This window comes from Rattus norvegicus, chromosome 7 (assembly GCF_021556685.1).
Source record: "Rattus norvegicus strain SHRSP/BbbUtx chromosome 7, alternate assembly SHRSP_T2T, whole genome shotgun sequence".
Taxonomy (NCBI): domain Eukaryota; kingdom Metazoa; phylum Chordata; class Mammalia; order Rodentia; family Muridae; genus Rattus; species Rattus norvegicus.
Window position 1 is genome coordinate 123,455,826 of NC_141540.1, and position 23,180 is coordinate 123,479,005.

The 23,180-nt window shown below is 49.5% G+C and overlaps 2 protein-coding genes across 5 annotated transcripts; both read right to left on the bottom strand.

The window, feature by feature from the left end:
• Window positions 1–861: 861 nt before the first annotated feature.
• Cyp2d4 (cytochrome P450, family 2, subfamily d, polypeptide 4) lies at window positions 862–10,036 on the bottom strand. Its single transcript, NM_138515.2, is given in 10 exon segments — window positions 862–1,110; window positions 1,211–1,352; window positions 1,785–1,972; window positions 2,194–2,335; window positions 2,519–2,695; window positions 3,076–3,236; window positions 3,317–3,469; window positions 3,695–3,866; window positions 5,305–5,553; window positions 9,909–10,036. Coding segments are annotated over 9 exon segments (1,503 nt in total). The 5' UTR covers window positions 5,494–5,553; window positions 9,909–10,036; the 3' UTR covers window positions 862–931.
• Window positions 10,037–18,184: 8,148 nt separating this feature from the next.
• Cyp2d5 (cytochrome P450, family 2, subfamily d, polypeptide 5) lies at window positions 18,185–22,845 on the bottom strand. Of its 4 annotated transcripts, none has more exons than XM_087555942.1 (9): window positions 22,515–22,827; window positions 21,234–21,405; window positions 20,837–20,989; window positions 20,586–20,746; window positions 19,795–19,971; window positions 19,470–19,611; window positions 19,082–19,269; window positions 18,559–18,700; window positions 18,185–18,458 (listed from the first exon to the last, which is right to left on the bottom strand). In XM_087555942.1, exons 1-7 carry the CDS (start codon window positions 22,701–22,703, stop codon window positions 19,100–19,102), a joined length of 1,164 nt encoding a protein of 387 aa, XP_087412068.1. In that variant the 5' UTR covers window positions 22,704–22,827; the 3' UTR covers window positions 18,185–18,458; window positions 18,559–18,700; window positions 19,082–19,099.
• Window positions 22,846–23,180: the final 335 nt, after the last annotated feature.

Below are 23,180 nucleotides of genomic sequence, written 5' to 3' on the forward strand. Positions count from 1 at the left end.
GGTTGACATACTTCAGTTAGCAAGAGCAGTTAGCTAGGAGAACTACAGAAGCCAAGAAGCCAAGATGAGTGCTTCAAGAGACCTTCCCAGGATAGAATTTGATGGATTAGGTCTTTGTTTTCATTATGAGAGGAGCTGCTGTCTACGTGCTAAGTTTTATGGCCCAAATGGTACTTCTACCAAGGAGTCAGTTGTGCTAAGGTCTGGGAGTCTGTGTCAACACTAAGCTTGCGGGTCCTTCCATCCCTGGTTAGAGTCACTTTCTTACTGTGCATGGGCCTGGACACCAGTATCCCTGCTGGGTCATGGAATTAATGGTGACAAAGAAGCTTAGGAGGCAACCTGCTTCTGGACCCCCACAAAACCGTTTAGGGAAGCATGTGGTACCCAACAGGTAACCTTGGGCACTTAACCTGCATGTCATTTCCAGCCTCCCCGACTTCTCTACATCTCTGCGACGTCATATAAGAAGTTGTGATGATGCTGGCTGAGGAGTTAGCCTTGGTTGTGTAGTGGGTCTGAAATGGGGGCGTCTGGGAGAAACATCTCAAGTGGAAAGGGGACAATTCTGCCCACCATTACCTCCACCGCCCCTTCCCTCATCTGTGTGACTTACACTGACCCTTCACAGCAGTCCTTTCTGGCCCTCCTTCCAGATGTTGGCATCTATGAATAAACATCATCAATTTGGGTGAAAAGAGGGGGCAGGGGTGAAAGCAAGAATGGCTGCCATTTCGGAGGTCAGTAGAGCAGCCCTTCCATTGGGGCACATGGTCAAGGAAGATTAAGTAGGGGTGCGGATGTCCACGGGAAGGCTGCTCAGGCCCCTTACAGCCTGGAGAGCTCACAGGGATGATTCGGTTCAGAGTAAAACCATTTATTGCACACTAGGACCCCAGCAAGCACAGTGAGTGAGATGCTGTGCCTCCCCTTAGCGGGGTGAAGCACAGAGCTGGTAGGGGCGCGGGGTGGTCAGAGCACCAAAGACGCCATAGTTGCTGGGCCGGGGCTGCCCAGCGGGCACGGAGAAGCTGAAGCGCTGCAGGAGGCAGGTGAAGAAGAGGAAGAGCTCCATGCGGGCCAGGGGCTCCCCCAGGCATGCTCTGCGGCCTGTGGTGGGACAGGGGCTCAGTCAGTCTGGGGCCTGATTGGAGCTCCACCCTCCCAGCCACCCTGGGAATAGACAGGGAGTCAGGCCCCCCAGAGGTACCTGCTGAGAATGGCATGAAGGCCTCATGCTTCACAAAGTTGCCCTGGGCATCCAGGAAGTGTTCAGGGTGGAAGCGGAGGGGCTTCTCCCAGACGGTCTCATCCTTCAGCACGGAGGACAGGTTGGTGATGAGGGTTGTCCCCTGGCAGGAGGCACATGATTTGGACATGGACAGGGTGTGACTTCCTAGACTGTAGTCACCATGTTCACAGGCACAGCTTCTACCTTACACACTGGATCCTTTCTTGTAAACCCAGACCTAGAAGTTTCTCAGCTCTCATTAATGCCATGACAGGGATATGTGACAAGCGACAGATGTATACACGGTGTCACATGTCTTTGTGGGTCGTGGCTGTTATAACCACTCTGTCATATTTTCCCTTGCTTGCCCTTCTAGCTGTGGCTTCCAGTGTACAGCTGTCGCTCTTGTTTCTCCTCTCATACTTCCCAGGGGAAGTTGGTTCTGTGGAGTTGAGGATTGGGTTGTGTAAAGTCCAGTCCTTCTTACCTGAGCAGCTCAGGCCACTGGGTAGCTGGCAACACTGACTTAGACACTGGGGGGACCCAGGCTTACCTTAGGGATAAGGAAGCCCTGCACTTCAATGTCACGAGAAGTCTTGTGAGGCACACCAAGAGGGAGAATGTCTGCAAAGCGCTGCACCTCATGGATGACAGCATTGGTGAACGGCATTCGTGCCTGGTCTGCCATCTCTGGACGCCGCACCTGCCCTATGACCTCATCGATTTCCTGTTGTACTCGGCCTGGAAGGACAGCATCCGCTCAGTTAACGAACAGCAGAGGGTTCCCCTTTCCCTCCACTACCTCTATGATAAGGACTGGGTCCACGGGAGTAAGGTGGCCACCATCCTTGCTGGAGTCTGGGTCAAACCAGTGCTGGGAGCCACAAGTGTCCCAAGTACGCTTAAGGAGTGTGCCTCCTCTATCCTCCTCCTCCTTTCTTCCCAGCCACAGCCAGGCTCACACTGCACATCTGGATGCAGGATCATGAACAGCAGGGCCCAGGTCAGTGTGGTGGAGGTGGTCACCATCCCCGCCATGAACAGGTCAGCCACCACCACACGCAGGTTCTCATCATTGAAGCTGCTCTCAGGATTCCCCTTGGCCTGGCCAGGCAGAAAGGAAGGGCTCAGTAGGGAGAGGAAGTCCCACCATGGCCTCCCATTGTCCTCAGGGCAGCCCAGGGCATGAGTCACTTGGTGATACACAGGACCCTACCCATCTGGCCTCACAGCTCACAGGACCTCAGCCCATAGCTTCCGGCTACATCTCTTGGAGCTGCCAATCACCTTCTCCACCTCAGCCAGGAAGGCATCAGTCAGATCTCGGGGTGGCTGCGCAGGGTCCCAGGTCACCTTGTGTTCAGTTAGCAGCTCGTCCAGCATGGCAACGAAGGCCTTCTTTCCAGAGAATACCTTGCCAAGAAGCCCTGGGATGTGTAGGAGCATCGGGAACACATTCAGGAGCTGTGGGCAGCACAGAGGGACCAATGGAGAGGCCAGGGGGCCCCCGGGCTCACTTGCAATAGCCCCTGGTCCCAGTGTCCTCCAGGATAGACAGGTGACATCGTCCCTCCCTGCCAGCCTCTGACTTTCCTCTTTGCCCTGAGCTTCCAGAAGGGTCATCATACTGTGGAAATGTCACAGACCTGTGTGGCTGCCACATGGATGAGGAGCCCAGGCACTCACTATTTCTAGGCACTTCTAGCCTACCCCGTCCTTCCCATTGACGTGTATCCATCTCCTCCCAGAATGTCCTCCTCCTGTCACTCCTGCATGTCAATCATCTCCCTGAGAGACTCTACTGTCTGAAGTCATCTGGGTACAGAGAACCCCAACCCTCGTACCATGGGCAGGAATCCAGATTCCTCCTCAAGAGTGTCCTTCAGCAAGTCCAGGAGCCTGATGAAGCGTGGGTCATTGTATTCAAAGCGGCAGGCAAAGAGGAGGGACGCGATCACGTTACACACTGCTTTGTCCAGTAGAGTGTTAGGGCTGAAAGGGAATCCTGGGAGCAGAAATGCCAGTCAGGACCTTGGTTGTCTCTCCCCACCTATCCCCACCTATCCCCACCAATCCACCACCTACCACTATGGTCAGCGAAGGCAGCACAGAGGCATCTGGCCTCCTCTGTCACCCACTGCTCCAGTGACTTCTTGCCCAGGCCAAAGTGACGGAAGGTGGACACAGAGAAGCGCCGCTGCTGACGCCAGGCAGGTCCATACCTCGCGAGGACCACACCTGGAGGACCACACTTAGGCCTGAGACCTCGCCCTCTTTCCTGCCCCTATGCTACTTCACTGCCACCACTGTCAGACCCTTTGCTCACCCGTTAGCTGTCTGCCTTCCTTGTCTTTTCTCCGTTCCTGTCCCTCCTCCACCTCAACTAGGTCCCAAACTGCCTCTGGTCCCCGAGCCCTCTCTAGTCTCCCTTTCCCCACCACTCCTGCCACTGTCTGCATTTGCCTTGAGAGCGTGGTCCAAAGCCCGACTGGTCATTGAAATGCAGCGGTGGCCGGTCAGCGGTGTCCTCGCTGTATTTCACCAGTGCCTCTCGCAGGGCTGGCAGCCCATTCAGTACAACCACCGACTCAAAGGCCAGCTGTAAGCTGAACAGGTCCCCAAAGCGACATCTCAGCTGTAGGCAGGGAGTGAGGGTGTTACCAGCAAGCCTGGGTTACCGCGCTTAGCTGTACTAGACAGGACTTGGCGGGGAGACCCAGCGCGAGCCCTACAGAAGGATGACATCTATTATTTGTCTGGGGAACCACCTTGGACTCCGACCTTGCTGGTGTCACGCATTTGCCGGTTGGTCCCACTGGCATCCCCATGTCTAGATGAGGAAACTAAGCCTCACAGATGTAGGGGAGCCTGAGAATCGGAAACAGCAAAAGGATGGGAGCAGCACTTCCTGTCTCTCAACTTTGATTTCCTGACAGAGACACTCGTTTAGGATCATGGCCCCGCCCCATTTTTAAAAGACTTTATGTATATGAATAGATTGTTGCTGTCTTCAGACAAACCAGAAGAGGGTATTGATCCCATTATAGATGGTTATAGCCACCATGTGGTTGCTGGGAATTGAACTCAGGACCTCTGGAAGAGCAGTCAGTGCTCTTAACCACTGAGCCACCCTCCAGTGCCCCTTCCTGCATTCTTGAAACATTTCCCTCCAGTGGAATGAAAAGGAATATGAAGCCTATATGACTCGATGACTCGATTTTCCATTCATTCATTCATTCATTCATTCATTCATTCAGTGTGTGTGTGTGTGTGTGTGTGTGTGTGTAATTTTTGTCTTAGTATGTAGCTAGGGTCGGCTTGGGACTTTCTATGTAGGTCAAGCTGGTGCTGAATTCACAGAGATCTGCTGGCTTTTGCCTCCTGTGAATGCTGTGAAAGTCTCCACCACTGCATTGATTGTTTTTTTCCTTTTAAAATGTTAGATTTCTTTTGGAAACAGTTTCACTATGTAGCATGGGCCTGGAACTCAGTATGTTAGACCAGACTAGCCTAGGACTCAAAGAAATATGCCCACCTCTGTCTCTTAAGCGCTGGGCTTAGAGGCGAGCACCTCCACAGCTGGCCTTTAAGTCTCCATTTTAGAGAGAGTTTCGCTATGCAGTTCAAGATGGAATTCATAACCTACCTGCTTTAGCCTCCCAACTACAGGTGCTCTGGGATCAGAATGCAACCCCAGCATCACCACCAACCCTTACAGCCTATCCTGTTAACTGGATCTCAGACGGCTGCCAGGACCCATCTCACCTCCTAGCTGTTGCCTTTGGAAACTCCAGTGAGTCTTCGGGTTCTGCACCACCCTCTTCAGGAGGAGCCTCTTTTTTTTTTTTTTTTTTTTTTTGGTTCTTTTTTTCGGAGCTGGGGACCGAACCCAGGGCCTTGCGCTTCCTAGGTAAGCGCTCTACCACTGAGCTAAATCCCCAGCCCCAGGAGAAGCCTCTTAACCCGCTTTGTCCTGGGGACCAGCTCCGTGTCCAGCATGCAGTTTCACCACCACTCACTTGTTCTAATAAGGGGTCACCATGGCCTCTCCTGCCCACCAACAATTCCCTTACCTTTTGAAAGCCCGCTGGCATATTCTGGAAGTCTATCTGCAGCAGGTTGCCCAGCACAGGCCAGGGCACAGGGCCCGGAGGGTAGCGAGAAGTCCAGCGCTGGCGCCTGTGCATCAGGTCCACCAGAAGCAGGAAGATGATCGTGAATATGGCTATGGGCCACAGTTCAGACCCCGTCGGCATCCTCATGGCTGCCCTGCTGCTCTTTGGGTTTCTTTGGAAACACCTCTCAATCCCGACTACAGCCACCTAGGACCAAGGAACGATAGCATTATCAGGCCCTGGGCACTCAATAAGGGACCGAGCTGCCCTTTCTCCTCTGCCTTAAGCCAAGTGGCTGCACTGACCATGCAGAGTGCAAGGAAGGTTCAAGGCAGGCCAGGGGCATTTGGTCTTAGAGATCCCTCCTTCTCTAAGTTCTGTTTGTGCATGCGTGTGTGCATGCTTGCTTGTGTGTATGTGTGTGTGTGTGTGTGTGTGTGTGTGTGTGTGTGTGTTTGTGTGTTGCATCTCCCCAAGAGCAACATCTTTTCAAGAGGAATGGCAGAAAATTGTAGGCCCAGGGCAATAGCCACTGATGGCGTAGGGAATTAGAAAGCCATAATTAAGGGTTTGACTCCCCCCCTCCCCCGCCCCCAGCAGGAGAATCAGCGCTTGGATGTCTGTGACCTTATCTAGAGGAAGGTTCTCCACAGAATCAAGGAGTACAGGTAATATGAACTGAGCCATCAGACAATCTTCAGAGTTTGGCTTGGCTCCTATGTGGTGTCTCCCACTCCCACAGGCCCTATTTTACTTTGTCACACACTTCTCATCAAACAGGATGGCCAAAAGCCAGCTCAGATGCGTCTCGTACCCTTCCACTGCGAGCAGTTGGCAAATGCTAGCGATTGCACTCGCTGCAGAAGGCTCCCAGGCCTCTCGCTCATTCAATCATCAAAATTTAAAGAGAAGAAACTAGGCTTTTCCTAGTGACCCAGACAGACCTCTGTCCACTCCAGGTCCACTAGAATGAAGACCCTAGCTCTCCGAGCCATCCGCACAAGTCCGAGAGTCAGCAAGTTTAGCATTAGCTTCTTACACACTCTAACCTAAAAGCTTCACCGCCTCTAAGCCAGACTACGGCTGTCTGCAACCAAGATACATTCCATCGGCATATTATGAAAACGCCTTTGTTTGTGGGCAAAGGCCCAAACAGGAAAAAGCATTCCCTTGTTGAGTTACAATCAACGTTGCTGAGTGGAAATCACATCGCCCGGGGGGGGGGGGGGCGAGGGGGGAGATCAAGCTCCCTCCCCCCATTCTGCCCCACCTCCTTTCTCGTTTCCAGACAGCTGCATTATTTGGCAATTTTGAGGAAGTCACTTAGCAACTCTGGCTGCTTTCTTAGCTGGGAGAACCATGTCTGTCCCTGGATGATAAGTAGCTACAGAGCACACATACACAGCAAAAAAATCATCATTTGTGCCCCCCAAATGACGATGCTGTTGTGCTCAATCCCCCCAAATATTAACAGATCAGAATTCTCCCAAAATCCAAATCAAAGTGACTCCTCTACTCCAGTCTACATATGTCCCCTGCCCTGGCCTCTTTCTCTTTGAAGGGAAAATTCAAACACAGGAAGTAGATCTGGCCTCAGAGGGGATTAACATTTACGGAATACACACACACACACACACACACACACACACACACACACACACACACACACACACACACACACACACACTCACACTCAGTTTTGACCAAACACTCATGGTGCCTCTTTGCAGTCGCAATGCCTGCTGCTATACTGACTGACTGACAGACAGACAGGCAGACATAAAGACAGACAGACAGGGGGCTTATTGCACTCATAAATCCAAAACCCCAAGATGGTGACAAGAAATGCGTTTGGGAAGACAATCTGATATTTCCAAAAGGCTTTCATGAAAAAGGTGGGAATGTCGTTGACCCTCTGTGCTGTGTTGCCTGGTTTCCCATTGCTGTCACCATGTCTAAAGGCAGGGAAATGAGTGCAGTGCGTCCAAGAAGCACAACTCTTCCCCTGGCCTAACCATCACTCTTCACCTATCACAGATGTGGCCGGCAAGGCCCTGGGAAAGTGCCTGCCTTGTCAGCAGACTTCAAAGTGACAGAGTGCGGCTGCTGGTGTGACCTGTCAACCTTAAATCTAGCTGGCATGGTCCCATGATCCTACTTTTTTTTTCTTTTATCTTTTATTGGAGCTGGGGACTGAACCCAGGGCTAGACAAGCGCTCTAACACTGAGCTAAATCCCCAGCCCCATGATCCTACTTTTTAACACCAGAGTGTTGCCTGCTGAGTTACAGGACAGGCAGTGAGAAGGCCGGCAGGGTCACAGGCTCAGTGTGGGCTGCATGAGTGGCTTCCCTGAGTAAGGAACCCTGCAGGGGTAGAGGGGAGCCAAGGAATCCTTCTACTGGGCAGCACTATAGTCCGATGCTCCCTGCCTCTCTGACGGGATGGTGAAGGGACAGAAGCCTGAAAGTTGTCTTAGAAATAGGAACACTTCCTTTTTGACAGTTTGTTTCCAAGTAAGAACCCTTGTGTATAAGAAGCTTCCTAGCACAGCCAATGAACAGGCCCTCTTCTGCCCATTTAGTAGGACCACAGTCTTCTGTTGAGTGTTCCCCGCTCCCCGCCACGCCAAGCGCCAAGAGTTGCTTTCTCACAGCTTGTCAGGACATAGGCAGCAGCATAAACTGCTCAAGACGCTAACTGCCACATTGCCCCAACTGTATCTTCTGTGAATAAAAGGATGTCTCTGCCCTTTGAACAGCATTTCTGACAGTGGAGACAAATCTCCCAGGGCATGTCTCTTCTCTCCCCCTCAGACAGCTGAATAGGATGAAGGGTCTGTGGTTTGTCGCTGAGTAAAAACGTACTTGGACCCAACCGTCTCAAAGCCATAACCTCTAATTCATCACCAGCATGAACTTGCCAACTGTGCCCTAGAGCTTAGAAATCACACACGGAACTGGCAGGTTCAAACCAGGCAAGCTAGCAGTATAAAGGACTAACGCAGAGCACAGAGGCTGGTGACCCACTTCAGTCACTGCCAACGCGGACCGCTGAGGCTTTTGGAAAACATTCCATTCACTTTCTTTTGAAACATTTTGTCCCATAGGAATTACTCCAAATCGTTTTGTTCTCTGAAGGACTATTTGCACCGTCCATGTCTGTTCTTAGGATCAAGCTAAACGGGACAGCTGCTTCATCGTCTTCCTCGGGAGCCCCAACTCTTTCTAGATCCTATAGTCACCCCCTGCAGGAAAACCCTGCAATCCTCCACACCGTCAGAGCTGGGAGGCAGTAGTACTTTCAAAGCTTCGGGCTAGATACACATGGTGGCTCACTTGTAATCCCAGCCTTTGGGAGGTTGAGGCAGCAGGATTGTATTAAGTTTGAGGCCAGCCTGGGTTAAGGTATGAAATCTGGCTCAAAACCACAAAACAAGCAGCTGACATGGAAACCAGATGTCTAGGACAGTCTGTTAGTTAACATAGACAAGAACTGTAGGACTCTAGTTGGTGTGAGGGAAGCTTGACTGTTACAGTGTCTGCTGCTGCCCTGACACCCACAAAACCCCAGTGGGCTGCTTGGTTGAGAGAACCACATTAGAGTACAACAAACTATTAACTGTAGATTTTAGTTGGTGGTCCGTGGGTGTTTACTGTGAAATTCCTCTCCCCTAATCATTAGGTCATTCCTTCCCTCCCTCCCTCCCTCCCTCCCTCCCTCCCTCCCTTCCTTCCTTCCTTCCTTCCTTCCTTCCTTCCTTCCTTCCTTCCTTCCTTCCTTCCTTCCTTCCTTCCTGTTTGTTTTGAGACGGAGTCTCACTGTGTAGCTGCTGTTTTGGAACTCACTATGGAGACATGTAGAGTAGACCAGGCCATCCTGGAAACTCACAGATATCCTCCTGCTCCGGTGGGCTGAGATTTTTATGCCCAGTCCAGCGTAGAATTTCTTTTAGTTTTCCCTAACTAAATGGGGGATGGGTCCTCTAAGATAGCCAATCACTGACAACAGCGTCCCAGCTCCAGAGAATGCAAGCAAGGTTGGTGGGGTCCAGGGTCCACCAACTATCCCTATCTTCCCTTCCCCACCTCCCGTGAGCCCCAAAGGGCAAGTAGCAGGGTCTTCGGAGAGAGGTCTGGTTTGCTTAGGTACTGCCTGTCCCCATGAAGACCAGAATACAAAGGGCAAGTTATGCAAAGGTCCAGGGTCAGGCTCCACCCTGCTCACTGTATGACAGAGATCCTCAGCCCTGAAGCCTGGTTATAAAGCAGGTTCCCCAGCTCCGGGACTTCTGGGGTGAGCCCCCCAAAACCTGCCCTTTATCAGATTCTAGTTGTTTCTGGCATCTTAGCCTCAGCCGGGGACAAGCGAAAACAGCTTATTCCATCCTCCCTCAAGCTACAAGAAGCCCCGGGGTTCCCCTCTGCCTACTCCAGCCCCGCCCAGAGGGGAGGGACTGCCAAGCTCCAGTACTAAGGTAGCCCCGGCTTTGGAGCTTGGGGTTGAGGCTCGCCTCACACTCCCTTCGCAGCGAATGGGCAGACCCTCAACCATTGCCTTTACCGGTGCTTTCTGAAACCAAGTCGAGAAGTCTGGAGCCTTGCAGGACCGGGAGGAGGAGGAGCTCTGAGGAAGAAGAGAAACTCAGAGGAGGATCCACTCAGAGGTGGAGGGGGAGCTGTGAGGAGCAGCAACTCTGAAGAGAATGGCAAATTCGAGGAGGTGGGGAGAGGTGAAGGAGGAGATGGGAGGGGCGGGGAGGAGGCGGGTGGGGGGGGGAGAGGAGGAGGCGGGGGAAGAGGAGGAGGAGCAACTCTGAGGAGGAGGAGGCGGAGGCGGAGGCTTCTACTCGGAGCTGGAGGGCAACACTCTGAGGAGGCAGATCCACTCCTGGGAGGTGGGACCGATCTGAGGAGGAGGGGGAGATCTTCCTGGGAGGGAGATCTGCAATGAGGAGGCGGGACTCTGAGGACAAGGCTTCAGCCCTGACAAATCTGAGATCAGAATCTGGTCATCTTCCCCAGCACCCAGAGAGAGCCCACTGTGATTTAGTTTGTGCTGCTAGAGGGATTAGGGACCTCAATGAGCCACAGATGGTTCTTGGGGACACCGAAGACAGAGGGAACTGCAGTGAGAATTTTAAAAGCAGGGTAGAGATTTTATTCACCCTTTACACACAAGGGGACCATCCTGAGATTAACAGTTAATTTCCTATCAGAGACCATAGAGGCCGGAAGACAACAGGACAACACATGCAAATCCTGAAGAACATCGTCCACATTGCCTTCGTTAAGAAAAAAGTATCCTTCAGGAAGTAGAAAGCAGGTCATTCCCAGATAAAAGTTGAAGGTAATTGTCAGTGGACTTGGCATACAAGGGGCAGTGGAGGGAGCTCTCCATGCTGAAATGAAGTGATACTAGCCAGTTAACTCACAGCGACAGAAGAAAAAAAGCACAGGGCACAGTAAGAACACAGTAAAAGTGCTAGTGTATAAAACATAGAAATAGCCTGTGGCAATGAAAGTACAGTGGGGGAGGGGGGAGAGATGAGAAGCACCAGATCTGTATACTACAGAAGGTAACTTGTTATTCAGATAAGGTTTTTGTAAGTTTAAGGTGTTGGTTTATGCCTGGAAGCTTCCTCTCCAGCTATCCTGGAATATGTAGTGTGGCAGAAACAGCAAGGGAGGCTTTGCCTCAGCAAGGAGGAAGAGGGGAACTGAATCCCGGATGTTATCCTTTGACCTCTCTATATGCACTCTGTGGCACTCCCCCAACCCCGTGTACACACCCTAATAATGAGTTTTAAAAGATGTTGACTTGATCCCCAAAGTAAATAATGGGAATCAAATAAAAGGTACAGAGATGAAAGGAGGGTCAAAGAGGAACGCTAAGCTGCCAACAACATGAGGAAGGCAAGGGCAGGGGAAGGGAAGAGGAAAGGAATGCAGAAATAAATGGAAGAGGTGGTGTATCGCTGTGACACAAACATTTGGATCAATAGTGACTCTGGGGAGGGACAGTGATGGCAGAAGCTGAAGCAGAAACTGTAGGGATTGTAGTGGTTTTTTGTTTGTTTGTTTTTGTTTTTGCAGATGTTGCTTTTTGCTTCCTATTTTTTCCTTTATATTCTTATCGATACTTTATTTATGGGTCCTTCTTTTATCTGTCTCCTCACAATATTTTCTCTGGCTCAGCTCAGCTTCTTCTATCTCAACTGTCGCCAACTGTCTTCTCAGTCTGCTAGCCTATTCACTTTCAAGTGTCCCTTATTTTCACTCTTCTCCTCTCTAACCTTATTCAGTCTTCTTTCTTCCTGCATCAACTGTCTTCTGACTCTACTCTTCTGTCTCCTGGGCCTTACTTCTATCTACTACTGAGTCCTAATACTCTCATTTTCTCTCCTACAACTACTCTCTCCAGCTCTGTACTCTCTGCTCCACTGCTCTTGGAATCAAGCCTCCCATTCTGCCTAGCCACAATGATGGCCACATGTCTTTCAGTGTTTTGTTTTTATTTTCTCCTTCAATCAGCTTGCCACATTAGGTGCCAAATGTAGCTTTTTGTAAAAGCTTTTTTTTGTTGTTGTTCTTTAATTCTTTCTCTTTTCTTTTTAACAGCTACTTTGTATGCTGAGAAGATCCGTTCTAAAATACCATCTTCACTTTGCAAATGAGCCAACTAGGAAAATGAGTAGAAGGCAAAAATAACTAAAACATGGTCCAGTTTGGGATCTATACAATCCAAATATGATCCCTGTAGTCTCTTTTTCTACTAAAGTTAACACTTTCTCTGCTTCCTTTGTTAGCTGTCATGGACTGAGTCTGAATCTCCTTGTAATGTTTGAAACAAATTACTTAACTTATGAGTAGTTAATCCAGTGGGGGTGCTGTATCTAATTAACATCTCCCATTGATTTTTGAAAATCATTAAGAGTTTGCAGCTGATCTCTTCTGATCTGTACCTTCTGTGGTTGACTTTTTTTGTTGACTTATTTCATAACCTAGATAGTGGATGGAATCTCATCTCTGTTTTTTGATTTTTACAGGAAGAAGCAATCTGCAAACTCCAAAAAGGTAAAATTCTTTTGTTTCACTAAACATTTTCTCTAAAGTATCTGCACATATGTCAGCCAACAAAATATCATCCATGTCATGGTAATTAACGGATTGAGGAAATTGCCTATGAATTATCTCTATCTGTTGTTGCACAAAAAAAATTGGCATAGGAGCTGGATTATTTAACATCCTTGTGGAGGAAGTTTCCACTGATATCTTTTTACAGGTTGTATATTATATATGTAGGCAAAGTGAAGACAAATTTTTCATTATGCTGCTCTTGTAATGTGAGAGTAAAACAGCAGTCTTAAACCAATTATTATCATAAGCCATGCCTTAGGTGGTGAAGAAGGCAAAGGAATTCCAGGCTGTAATGGACCCATTGGTTGGATTACTCTGCTCACCACTGTCAAATCTGTTAATATTTTCCATTCCCCGATTTCTTCTTTTATAGCAAATATGGGGGGAATTCCATGGGCTGGTAGACTCTTCTGTATGCTGAACCTCCAGCTCTTCTTGTACCAACTGCTCAAGTGCCTGTAATTTTTTTTCTTTAGTTAAGGGCCACTGCTCTATACACACAGGCTTCTTAGTCAACCATTTTAAAGGTAGGTTGTTGGTATGATTTGAGCAGTCCCCCATATAAATTTGGAAACTCAATCCCTGTTCTACCCTGATTTTGGACAACCTGCACAGTCTGGGATTGTTCTGGCTCACATTTTTTCAATACTTTCCACCGAAGCAGCTCACTCTTTACTTTAGAATTGTCTCTGGTGTTGAGGGAATATTAACCTGAGCTCCCCACTGCTGTAATAAATATTGTCCCCATAAATTTATGGGCATGTCAGCCACTAAAGGCCTTAACTTTCCTATTGGCCTTCTGGTCTCACACATTTATTCCATCACACACTTGGCTTTATCTGAGATATTTCCAATCCTGAGAATCTGGGTATAAACCTTTTGAAGTAGCCATTCTGAATTCCAAGATTAGTAATTTTTTTATGTGAAATTATAGTTGCATTATCACCTGTATCCATCAAACCTTCTATTCCAATGTCAATCACTTGTAACCTTAATTTTGGCCTCTGATCACTAACAACTGTTTCCCAGAACACATGCTTTCCAGTGTTTCCAAACCCTCCTGGTCTTTCCACTGGGGCATCTTTGCCTTTGATATAGGGAAACAAATAATAACAGTAAATAGTAACAGCTGAGCAATTCTATCACCTGTGTTAAATTCCATCTCTCTCTTTAACCTAAGCCAGTATTTTAATTTCTCTTTTGAAATCTTCATTATAATTCTTGGATGCACAATAAACCCTTGGGAAGTCAAACTGCTCCTTCCCAAGACCATTCCTACTATCTTTTGAGGGCAAAGGACCATACACACAGTAGATATTTTATAACACAGGACTTTTGGGGATAGTGTAAGATGTTAATCTATGGCCAAGTCTAGAGAGGCATTGCCTTTAGTAGCATGAATTAGATCTGCAATACTTAGTTGAGTATTTTTCTTCTTATTTGTTATTTCAGGGAAATGGTTCATACTTTTGCTGTGGGGCCTCAAGCTAGCAACCCCTTATCATTTCCTAATGGTGAGCAATTGCCTTGTATATCTGTCTTGGGCCTATGTTCATTGCCACATCATCTGCATACTCCTATAAGTCTGGACCTTCTTTTCGATTTATATTTTGAAAACCATTGCTCTTAGAGATGCCTTGCTCACAATTTGGTTTCACATGTCCATATTTCCCACAATTAAAGCACTAGGCCTTTTGATATCAGAGATCTCTAGCTATTCCTTGACCTATATTAGCATGTCATAAGTTAGAACCAGTATCATTTATATTCTTTATCCATTCATCTATGGGCACTGCCCATGCCTTCAGTTGTCTTATGGCTTTTTACACTCTGCAATTGCATTTTCAAATGCTAGGGTCTCTATCAATACCTGTCTTTCATCAGGGTCTGCGACAGTCTTATTTACTACTGAGATCCATCTTTGTGAAAAAAAATCAGTAAAGGCTTCTCTGGAGCCTTGTATAATTTTGGTAAATGGTGTGGATTTCAACTTTGTCCCAAGCTCTTAAAGCTGCTAAATGACCTTGTTCTACGATTGCATCTTCAAAGTGGACCTGTTCTTGTATATCAGCATAATAACTTTCACCTATCAACTGTTCTCTCACTATATTAATTCCCCCTTGCTCTATTGTGCTGTTCCAAACTCCTGGCTTCTTCTCCTTGTCATGGCAACCATTACAATTGAGGACTAGCCTCTAGTATAGCTGTTATCAATTCCCTCCAGTATTGGGGATTAATTCTATTTTGAGTAGCACAATTATTTAGAGAATGTTTCACATATGGTGAGTGCATCCTGTAAGACATCATTGCCTCTTTAACTGCTTTAGGTCCTTCATTTCTTTAGGACTCCATACTATTTCATTGTAACCATGTGGATTATCCTTGCTAGCAGGCATATGCTGTATAATAAGTGCTGGGAACACTGTTGGTTATTTTTTGACTAAGGACAGCCTGCCCTCCCAAAGGTGCTGTAGGTTTAACCCTGTTTCCTGAAAAAAGCTGTCTCATCTGACCATTCTTCTGCTTTTTCAATTCTTTGACTAGGCTGCCCTTTGACACAGTTCCTTCCCCTCTTTCTACCTGGGGAAAACTCTTCAGATTCAGTCTCAGGGGATGGACCTATTTCTTCTTTTTCTTGATGTTCTTCCTTTCTTTGCCCAAGCTTCTCTATTTCCACCTCTATTTCTTCCCATTTACTCAGACAATCTTTTCTCTAATTCTTCCTGCATTTCTTTCTGTTGCTTAGACAGTATTTTATAAACAAAATAGCCAAAAATGAGAAAAGAGAGAGGGGAGGGGGAGAAACAAGCCTGCTGCTAAAAACCATGTAGGTGATGTCCAACAGCAGCTTCAACAAACTCCCTATCGGCTTTTAGGAACAAAGTATCCATCCCTTCTTTTCCTGTCTTTTGCTCTACCCACACAGGCTTGTTAGTCAACCATTTGAAAGGTAGGGTGAGGTGAAGGAAAACAGCACGGAAAAGCAAACACACACACCCAAAAGCCACATACTAAAGACTGGGGATGTGGCTCAGAGGTAGAGCATCTCACCAGGATGCAACTGAGCCCAGTTCAAACATTAGCATAACAAAAATTGAAATAAAAAATTAAAGTTAGAGGAAAACTAGATGTAGACTAGATGCGAGAGAGGGAGGGAGCTTTCTGGTCAACACCTGTACCAATGGAGGGTGACTAATGCCAAGTTGAGATGGAGCTCACAGAAAAGCACTTTAGTGTGCTTAAGCCAGGTTCAAAGATGTCACCTCTGTTTATTAAAATTTCTGTTCCACTTGGCTAAGAGCCTATCTTCACTAGTCACTGAGGGCTGTGGGTCTTTGACCACTGGATGGTCAGAGGAGCCAAGGTGAAGCTGTATGATATGTTCACACAGGAGCACAGGTAAGGCAGACAAAGACACCAGACATGGATTTCTGGTCCCTATGAGCAAATGTATAAGTGAATTCCCCTAAATAAACACAAACAGATATGGACACAAAACACGCAAACACACATGACCATACATACACACACACACACACACACACACACACACACACACACACACACACACACACACACAGAAGTTTAAGGATGCCAAGGAGATAATTATAAACCCATGACCACAGGAGCATCATTCATATTGGTTGAAAGAGGAAACACAAGAATCCACTGACAGATGAGTGGATTAAAAAAAGAAGAAGAAAAGAAAAAGAGAAAATAAAATATGACCTTCATGCTGTGACCCCAGAAATAAATCATAATAAAAAGGTTTTTTTTAAAAAAATTTATTAGAGTTTAATTTGTGTGTGTGTGTGTGTGTGTGTGTGTGTGTGTGTGTGTGTGTGTGCACTCACTACACTTGTATGGGTGCCTAGTGCCCCCTGAGACCAGAAAAGGATATTGGGTCCCCTAAAGGTAGAGTTGCATTTGCCTGAGTCCCAGTGTAGATATAGGAGATGGAACTTGGGTCCTCTGGTAGAGCAGTAAAAGTGTTTAACCTCTGAGCCATCTCCCCAGCCTCTATAGGCTTTAAAAGTATGCACACAGCATGATATTTATTTTATAAATCAGGGGCAGCAAGAGATTAACAGGAATAACGAACGAGAGTTGTAAGAAACAGAATACGTCTATGAAAGTTCTTCGAATGGGAGCCCTTCTCTCAGATATCCCAGGATTATCTACCATAATTGAAACCAGAGAGTTACCAGTGAGTTCTGGGTGAGCAGCGTTCACTCCTACGGTTTGTCTGTAAAGAGTTAGTGTGACGCCTGCTGAACATGTGGGAGCCTTGAAGTCTAAAGTCAGTCACAGGAAGATAGGGTGCGATTGCCCTCTGTCAAGTCACAGAAACAGAAGCAGAATGAACTGTGGGGGTGGTGCAGAGGACAGAAGGAGGAGCTGCTTTCCTGGGGTTCAGAGTGACATTTTAGCAGATGCAGTGATCTGTGGAGGGGTTGCAGTAGTGGCTGCACACCAGGCATGACTCGCAGCACCGAGCTGTAAGGAGAATGAGCTGAGGGTGGCTCACTGGTCCTTGCTGCTGGAGCGGAAGGCCCTGGGATCGATCCCCAACACCACAGGAAATCGAATGGTAACACTGGTGAATATTAGAGATGCCTGACTGAAATAAAATAAAACGATGCTCAGATGAACGCATCAAGCTGCCTGGTGTGGCAGGGAGTGTGGCCAGGGCCGCAGAGCAACCTCAGCTGGGGGAGCTCTGTCTGCACATTCCAGGACAAGGGCCTGAGTCCTGTCAGGCTGAGGGAGACCTTGCCTGAGAGCCATGACACACTGACAGCAGTGTCTCTGCACAGCTGCGGCACCATTTACACCTGCAGCAGGGGTTTGGGCAAGTGGACCCCTGGTTGCCTGAGTGTGACTTAGAGCTTGTGGAGACGGGGTAGCCATGGGGTGCTCATCTCTGTGGCACCCACCAAGCCCCTGGACAGTGAGGCTCACTGAAGTCCCCTGTGGGATGTGTCCTCAGCCTGAGTCACACTGGTGACTGGGAGTCCAACCCTCTGACATATCTGACAAACAGCTGTGAGTGTGCAGACACCCTGAGCTCTGCTGTCACTTTGCCTGCTGCTGCTTTTCTTCTGTTATTTCTCTGCAGTCACTACTGGGAGGACAGCAGCCTTCCTGTCCCTGGGAGCCTTTCCAGGCACTCATGGCACTCATGGGGGTCTTGGGGACCACCATGTCATGTCTGCAGACAGGAGCATTGCTGAGTCTTAGTGGAAGCCTGTTATATCTGTCCTTGAGACCCATGGAGACCTGACCTCTGCCTGCAGTCTGTCACCACCCTGGTCACCAGTGGCAGGCCTTGGTGGGTAACACAGGGTAAGTTGTTACTCCTGAACACAGCCTACATTTTCATTTTCTTCCTTGCTTCTCCCTTTCTCCCTCCTTCCTTCCTGTCTGTCTTCTTTGCACTTCCTCTTCAAAGCTCTGGTTTGGTTTAACCAGGCTGTCCGTGTTGTATAGCCCAGGCTGACCTAGGCCTTGCTGTATATCCCAGGAAATCTCCACATACACAATCCTCCTGATTTGGGCTCTTGAGTGCTGAACATGCAGCCTGTGCCCATGGACCAGGCTTAGCACACGGCACAGCACTCAGGTTGTCTCTAGAGAGGAATGAGGCCGGTGACAAAGTTGGTTGGAGACGGTGGTGTGAGGACCCAGCAGAGACAGGGCTGGGGTCGAAGCAGAAAACAGCAGCAGCCTCAAGACTGGTTTATTAAACGTGGCTCAGCTTGCCCTGTAGAGCTGGACTGGAATTAGTGTCCTTGCTCCCGTACCGCAGCACAGAGCTGGTAGGGCAAGGGGGCAACTGAAATAGCAAAGTTGCCAAGGGTGCTGGGCCGGGGCTGTCCGGCCGGCACGGAGAAGCTGAAGTGCTGCAGGAGGCAGGTGAAGAAGAGGAAGAGCTCCATGCGGGCCAGGGGCTCCCCAAGGCATGCTCTGCGGCCTGTGGTGGGACAGGGGCTCAGTCAGTCTGGGGCCTGATTGGAGCTCCACCCTCCCAGCCACCCTGGGAATAGACAGGGAGTCAGGCCCCCCAGAGGTACCTGCTGAGAATGGCATGAAGGCCTCATGCTTCACAAAGTTGCCCTGGGCATCCAGGAAGTGTTCAGGGTGGAAGCGGAGGGGCTTCTCCCAGACAGTCTCATCCTTCAGCACGGAGGACAGGTTGGTGATGAGGGTCGTCCCCTGGCAGAAGGCACAGGGCATGAAGATGGACAGGGGTGGCACTGCCGAGACCCTGGTGCCCAGGATCACACGCATAACTTCTTTCCTGCACACACTGGGTTCCCTCATTCAACTTCAACCACAGAGCCTCCCAGCACCTTCGAGGACCCTGTAACAGAACTCCCATGGGTGTCACCCTGGCCATTATCCCTGTGTGCAGCACTCCGAGTGTACTTTGGACATTTTCGTTTGACAATTCTCTTTGTTTCAAGACTCCATGGCTGCAACCTGCATGCACTCTGGTTCTTGTGAGCACATTAGGAATAGGATGTAGTGGTCTTGAGCTCTCCTGTCCTTGTTTGATAGTGGGTCTTGATGGAATTGTGACAGGTTCATGCCTACCTTGGGGATGACGAAGTCCTACACTTCAATGTCACAACTCGTGATGCGTGGCAAATTCAATGGAGCAATGTCCCCAAAGCGCTGTACCTCATGGATGACAGCATTGGTGTAGGGCATGTGGGCCTGGTCTGTCATCTCTGGACACCGCACCTGCCCTATGACCTCATCAATCTCTTGTTGGACTCTGCCTGGAGGGACAGCATCTCCTCAGTGAAACAGCCACTGGGGACTTCCATGTCTTACAACCATGCTAAGGGCTGAGTCCATGAGAGAAAGATACCAGTGAGCAGCACTGGAGTTTGGGTTAAGTTAGCTCTGAGAGCCACAAGGGTCTCAAGTCATCTGGAGAGTGTGCCTCTACCTCCCTCCCAGCCCCAGCCAGGCTCACGCTGCACATCCGGGTATAGAATCATGAGCAGTAGGGCCCAGGTCAGTGTGCTGGAGGTGGTCACCATCCCTCCAGTGAACAGGTCAACCACCACCATGCGTAGGTTCTCATCATTAAAGCTGCTCTCAGGATTCCCCTTGGCCTGGCCAGGCAGAAAGGATGGGCTCAGTAGGGAGAGGAAGTCCCAACATGGCCTCCCATTGTCCCCAGAGCAGCCCAGGGGCTGAGACACTTGGTGATACACAAGACCCCATGCCTCTGGCCTCACAGCTCACAGGGCCTCAGCCCCTGGCCCCTGGCTCCATTTCCTTGGGCTGCCAATCACCTTCTCCACCTCAGCCAGGAAGGCATCAGTCAGATTTCGGGGTGGCTGGGCAGGGTCCCAGGTGGTCCTGTTCTCAGCCAGCAGGTTATCCAGGAAGGCCATGAAGGTCTTCTGACCTTGGAAGACCTTGTCAGCCAGCCCTGGGATGCGCAGCAGTGCTGGGAACGTGTTAAGAACCTGTGAGAGACACAGAGGGAAGTCTCAGAGCTTCCTCTTCACAAAATCAGTTATTAGTGAATCATGATCGTGTATGGGGCTCCTGTGCCGCGGTGTGTGGGAACAAGTGATGGGACAATGTGTAGAGTCCATTGTCTCTATCCTACATGAGTCCCAGACATCAAACTCAGGTGGCAGGCTTGCTTGCCCGGATCCTTCCCCACTCACCATTTGGTTGGCCCCTCGGTGCTAGGGATGCTGGGTACTCACCTGGACCAGGTTCAGGTGCCAGCCTCCTTCCCAGAGCCTGGTTGTTCCCACCCATCACCTGCCTCCTCCTCAACTGTTAAATTTGCAAGCGCCACCTACAGGCTCTCACAGCCCCAGCTGAATAGAAGGACTATTCTACCCCAGGGACAAGCGCTGACTTTCCGTCTCTCAGGCACAAAGAGGGCCCATGTCTCTCCCTGTCTGGAAATCCTGATCTTGATTCACTTCTCCACTCCTGTCATCCAACAGTTGTCAACAGGCCAGTCCTCCTGCAGTTGACCTCTCCCACAGCCTTGGCACACAGCTTCCCCCAGCGAAGAAGGACCGCACACAAGTGGCTCTGTAGGCTGCCCTGAACCTCTCACCTCAGGAATGAAACCAGAGACTTCTATCAAACTTTCTTCCACTAGTGTCAGCATCCTGATGAGGTAAGGGTCTTCATATTCAAAGCGACGGGCAAAAATGAGGGATGCGATCACATTACACAAGGCTTTGTTCAGCATGGCCTTGGGATTGATGGACCGCCCTGGGAGTGGAGATGGAGTGGAGATACAAGCAAATCAATGGACTGCCCATATCTCCCTGTGCACACCTGCATTCCTCACCCATCACCCACCATTCTGGGCAGTGAAGGCATCACAGAGGTGGCCGGCCTCCTTGGTCACCCACTCCTCCAGGGATTTCTTGCCCATGCCGAAGGTGCGCAGGGTGGACACAGAGAATCGCCTCTGCTCTCGCCACTCAGGCCCGTAAGATGCAAAGACCACACCTGCAAACACATCTGTGTGTGACCAAGGATGCCGAGCTACTCTGCCTCCTGCTCTCCCCAGTTCTCTTCTCTGGTCCGTCCTGGCCATGAGCTAACCCAGGCCAGCACATGCCTTCTGGGCTGTCGTCCTGGGCTTCAGTGACTTTTCCTTGAGTATCACATTCCCACCCACACTGATGCCCATGCTTCCTCTGCTCCTTGCCATATCTCTGAAACGATCTCCACCCTCCCCATGGCCTTTCACCTTGGGATCTGGGCTTCACACCCAGGCACTTAAAGATGGGCACTGGAGGGCGGTCAGCAGTGTCCTCTCCATGAGTCACCAGCACTTCCTGCACCGCTTTCAGTCTGTTGACAATGACCATGGGCTTCCAACCCATCTGCAGGCTGAACACGTCACCATAGCGGTGTTGAAGCTGAAGTAGAGGGACAGAGCACATAGGAAGGGGAGGTCCTGACAGATCATAGAACCAGGCTCAGTGCACAACATTGTCAAAGTGTGAGTGTGCACAGGCAGTCTCTCTCTCTCTCTCTCTCTCTCTCTCTCTCTCTCTCTCTCTGTTTTGTGTATGTTTACCCATGCATGTTCGTATATGTGAATGTGAATATGTGTGTATATGTGTGTATGTGTGTGTGTGTGTGTGCATTTTGTGTATGTTTACCCAGGGATGTTTGTATATGTGAAAGTGATTGTGTGTGTGTTTGGGTGTGTCCTTGTGTATGTTTGTCTCTGTGTGTGTCCATGTGTGTGTGTGTGTGTATGTGTGTCCGTGTGTATGTGTGTCCGTGTGTATGTGTGTCCATGTGTGTGTATGTGTTTGTATAAGTGAGTGTATGTGTATATGTGTATGTACATGTGTCTGGGTGTGTCCGTGTGTGTGTGTGAGTGTGTGTGTTTATATATGCATATTTGTGTGTATGTATTGCTTATTGTCATACCTTGGTCCTCATATATCCTGGAAAAATGTTCTTCAGTGAGTTTCATCCCCAGCCTGAGGATGCCTACCACTGTGGCCTCTTACCCTTTAAGTGCAGCAAAGGAATCACAGTAGATGGGACACCCCAGCTGTGACCTTGCCAGAGCAAGAAAAATATTCTGGGACATCTTAGCGTCTCAGCACACTTGAAGAAACTCTGATTCACTGAGATGGGCAGGGAGACCATAGAACACACAGTACCAAGAGATTCAGGCAGCCACAAGCCTTCTCTCTGCTCAGGGTCCTGACTGGCACGGTGTAGTAGACCTCACAGCACCTCCTCTCTGAAAGGATCCTAATGGAACTGGGACCTCTATGGCTGCTGTCCTGTCCAAAGAGACTGAACACTGCTGTCCCATCCCCCTTCACCTCCTGGACTTTGTCCCCCGAGACTTTGCCCTAGAAATTTCCAGTGGCTGCCACAAAAACATTGCTAAGCCTCCCCCCTCTTGGGGACCCGGATCCCTGTCTGACTTGTGGCTCGACCCCCACTATTTGCCACTTTGGACACCATAACCCCATGCACCATCCACCACTAAGTCCCTCACCTTGTACATGCTGTATGGCATGTTACTGGGGTCCACCTGCAGCAGGTTGCCCAGCACAGGCCACGGCACAGGGCCTGGAGGGTAGCGAGAAGTCCAGCGCTGGTGCCGGTGCATCAGGTCCACCAGTAATATGAAGATGACTGTGAATATGGCCATGGGCCACAGGCCAGTCCCATTCAGCAGCTCCATGACTGCCCTGCTGCTGCCCAGGCTCCCAAAGACCAATGACCAACACTCAATACAGCACCTAGGATCAGGGAGTCCCAAGCTTGGAGCCTGTCCCCTTATAAAGGAGAGCCAGGGTTGTCCTTTGTCCTCTGCCTCCAGGGCCAATCCTGTGTTTTGTTTGGTCAAGTGTAGGGAGGGGCCAGTGAGGTTCAGTTCCTACTAGAGCTGAGCATTGTGATTCTGTTGGGCTGAGCACGGTAGGCAGATGTCCAGTGGACCCCTGCTTCAAGACGGATGGTCTGATCATTGCCTGTGGAACAATCGTCTGGTATGCTACCCATGCAGAGCCGAGGGAGCTTGAGAACATTGCCTTAGAGAGGAATGAGACCTTCTAGACCTTAAGGGAGCTCTTGGTCGGCAGGACATGAGGGGTGACTGCCATCCAGTCCGTGGCTTTTCTGGGTGTGTGTGCAGTGGGAGGATGTCTCCTGCCTTGAG

Bases quoted from the DNA above. Each gene is read 5' to 3' on its own strand.
- Cyp2d5 (XM_087555941.1), bottom strand. From the start codon at position 22,703: ATGGAGCTGCTGAATGGGACTGGCCTGTGGCCCATGGCCATATTCACA. The intron at 21,406-22,514 runs GTGAGGGACTTA...CCTCTACTTCAG, and splicing joins TGCCATACAGCATGTACAAG to CTTCAACACCGCTATGGTGA. The intron at 20,747-20,836 runs GTGGGTGATGGG...CTCCACTCCCAG, and splicing joins TGCCTTCACTGCCCAGAATG to GGCGGTCCATCAATCCCAAG.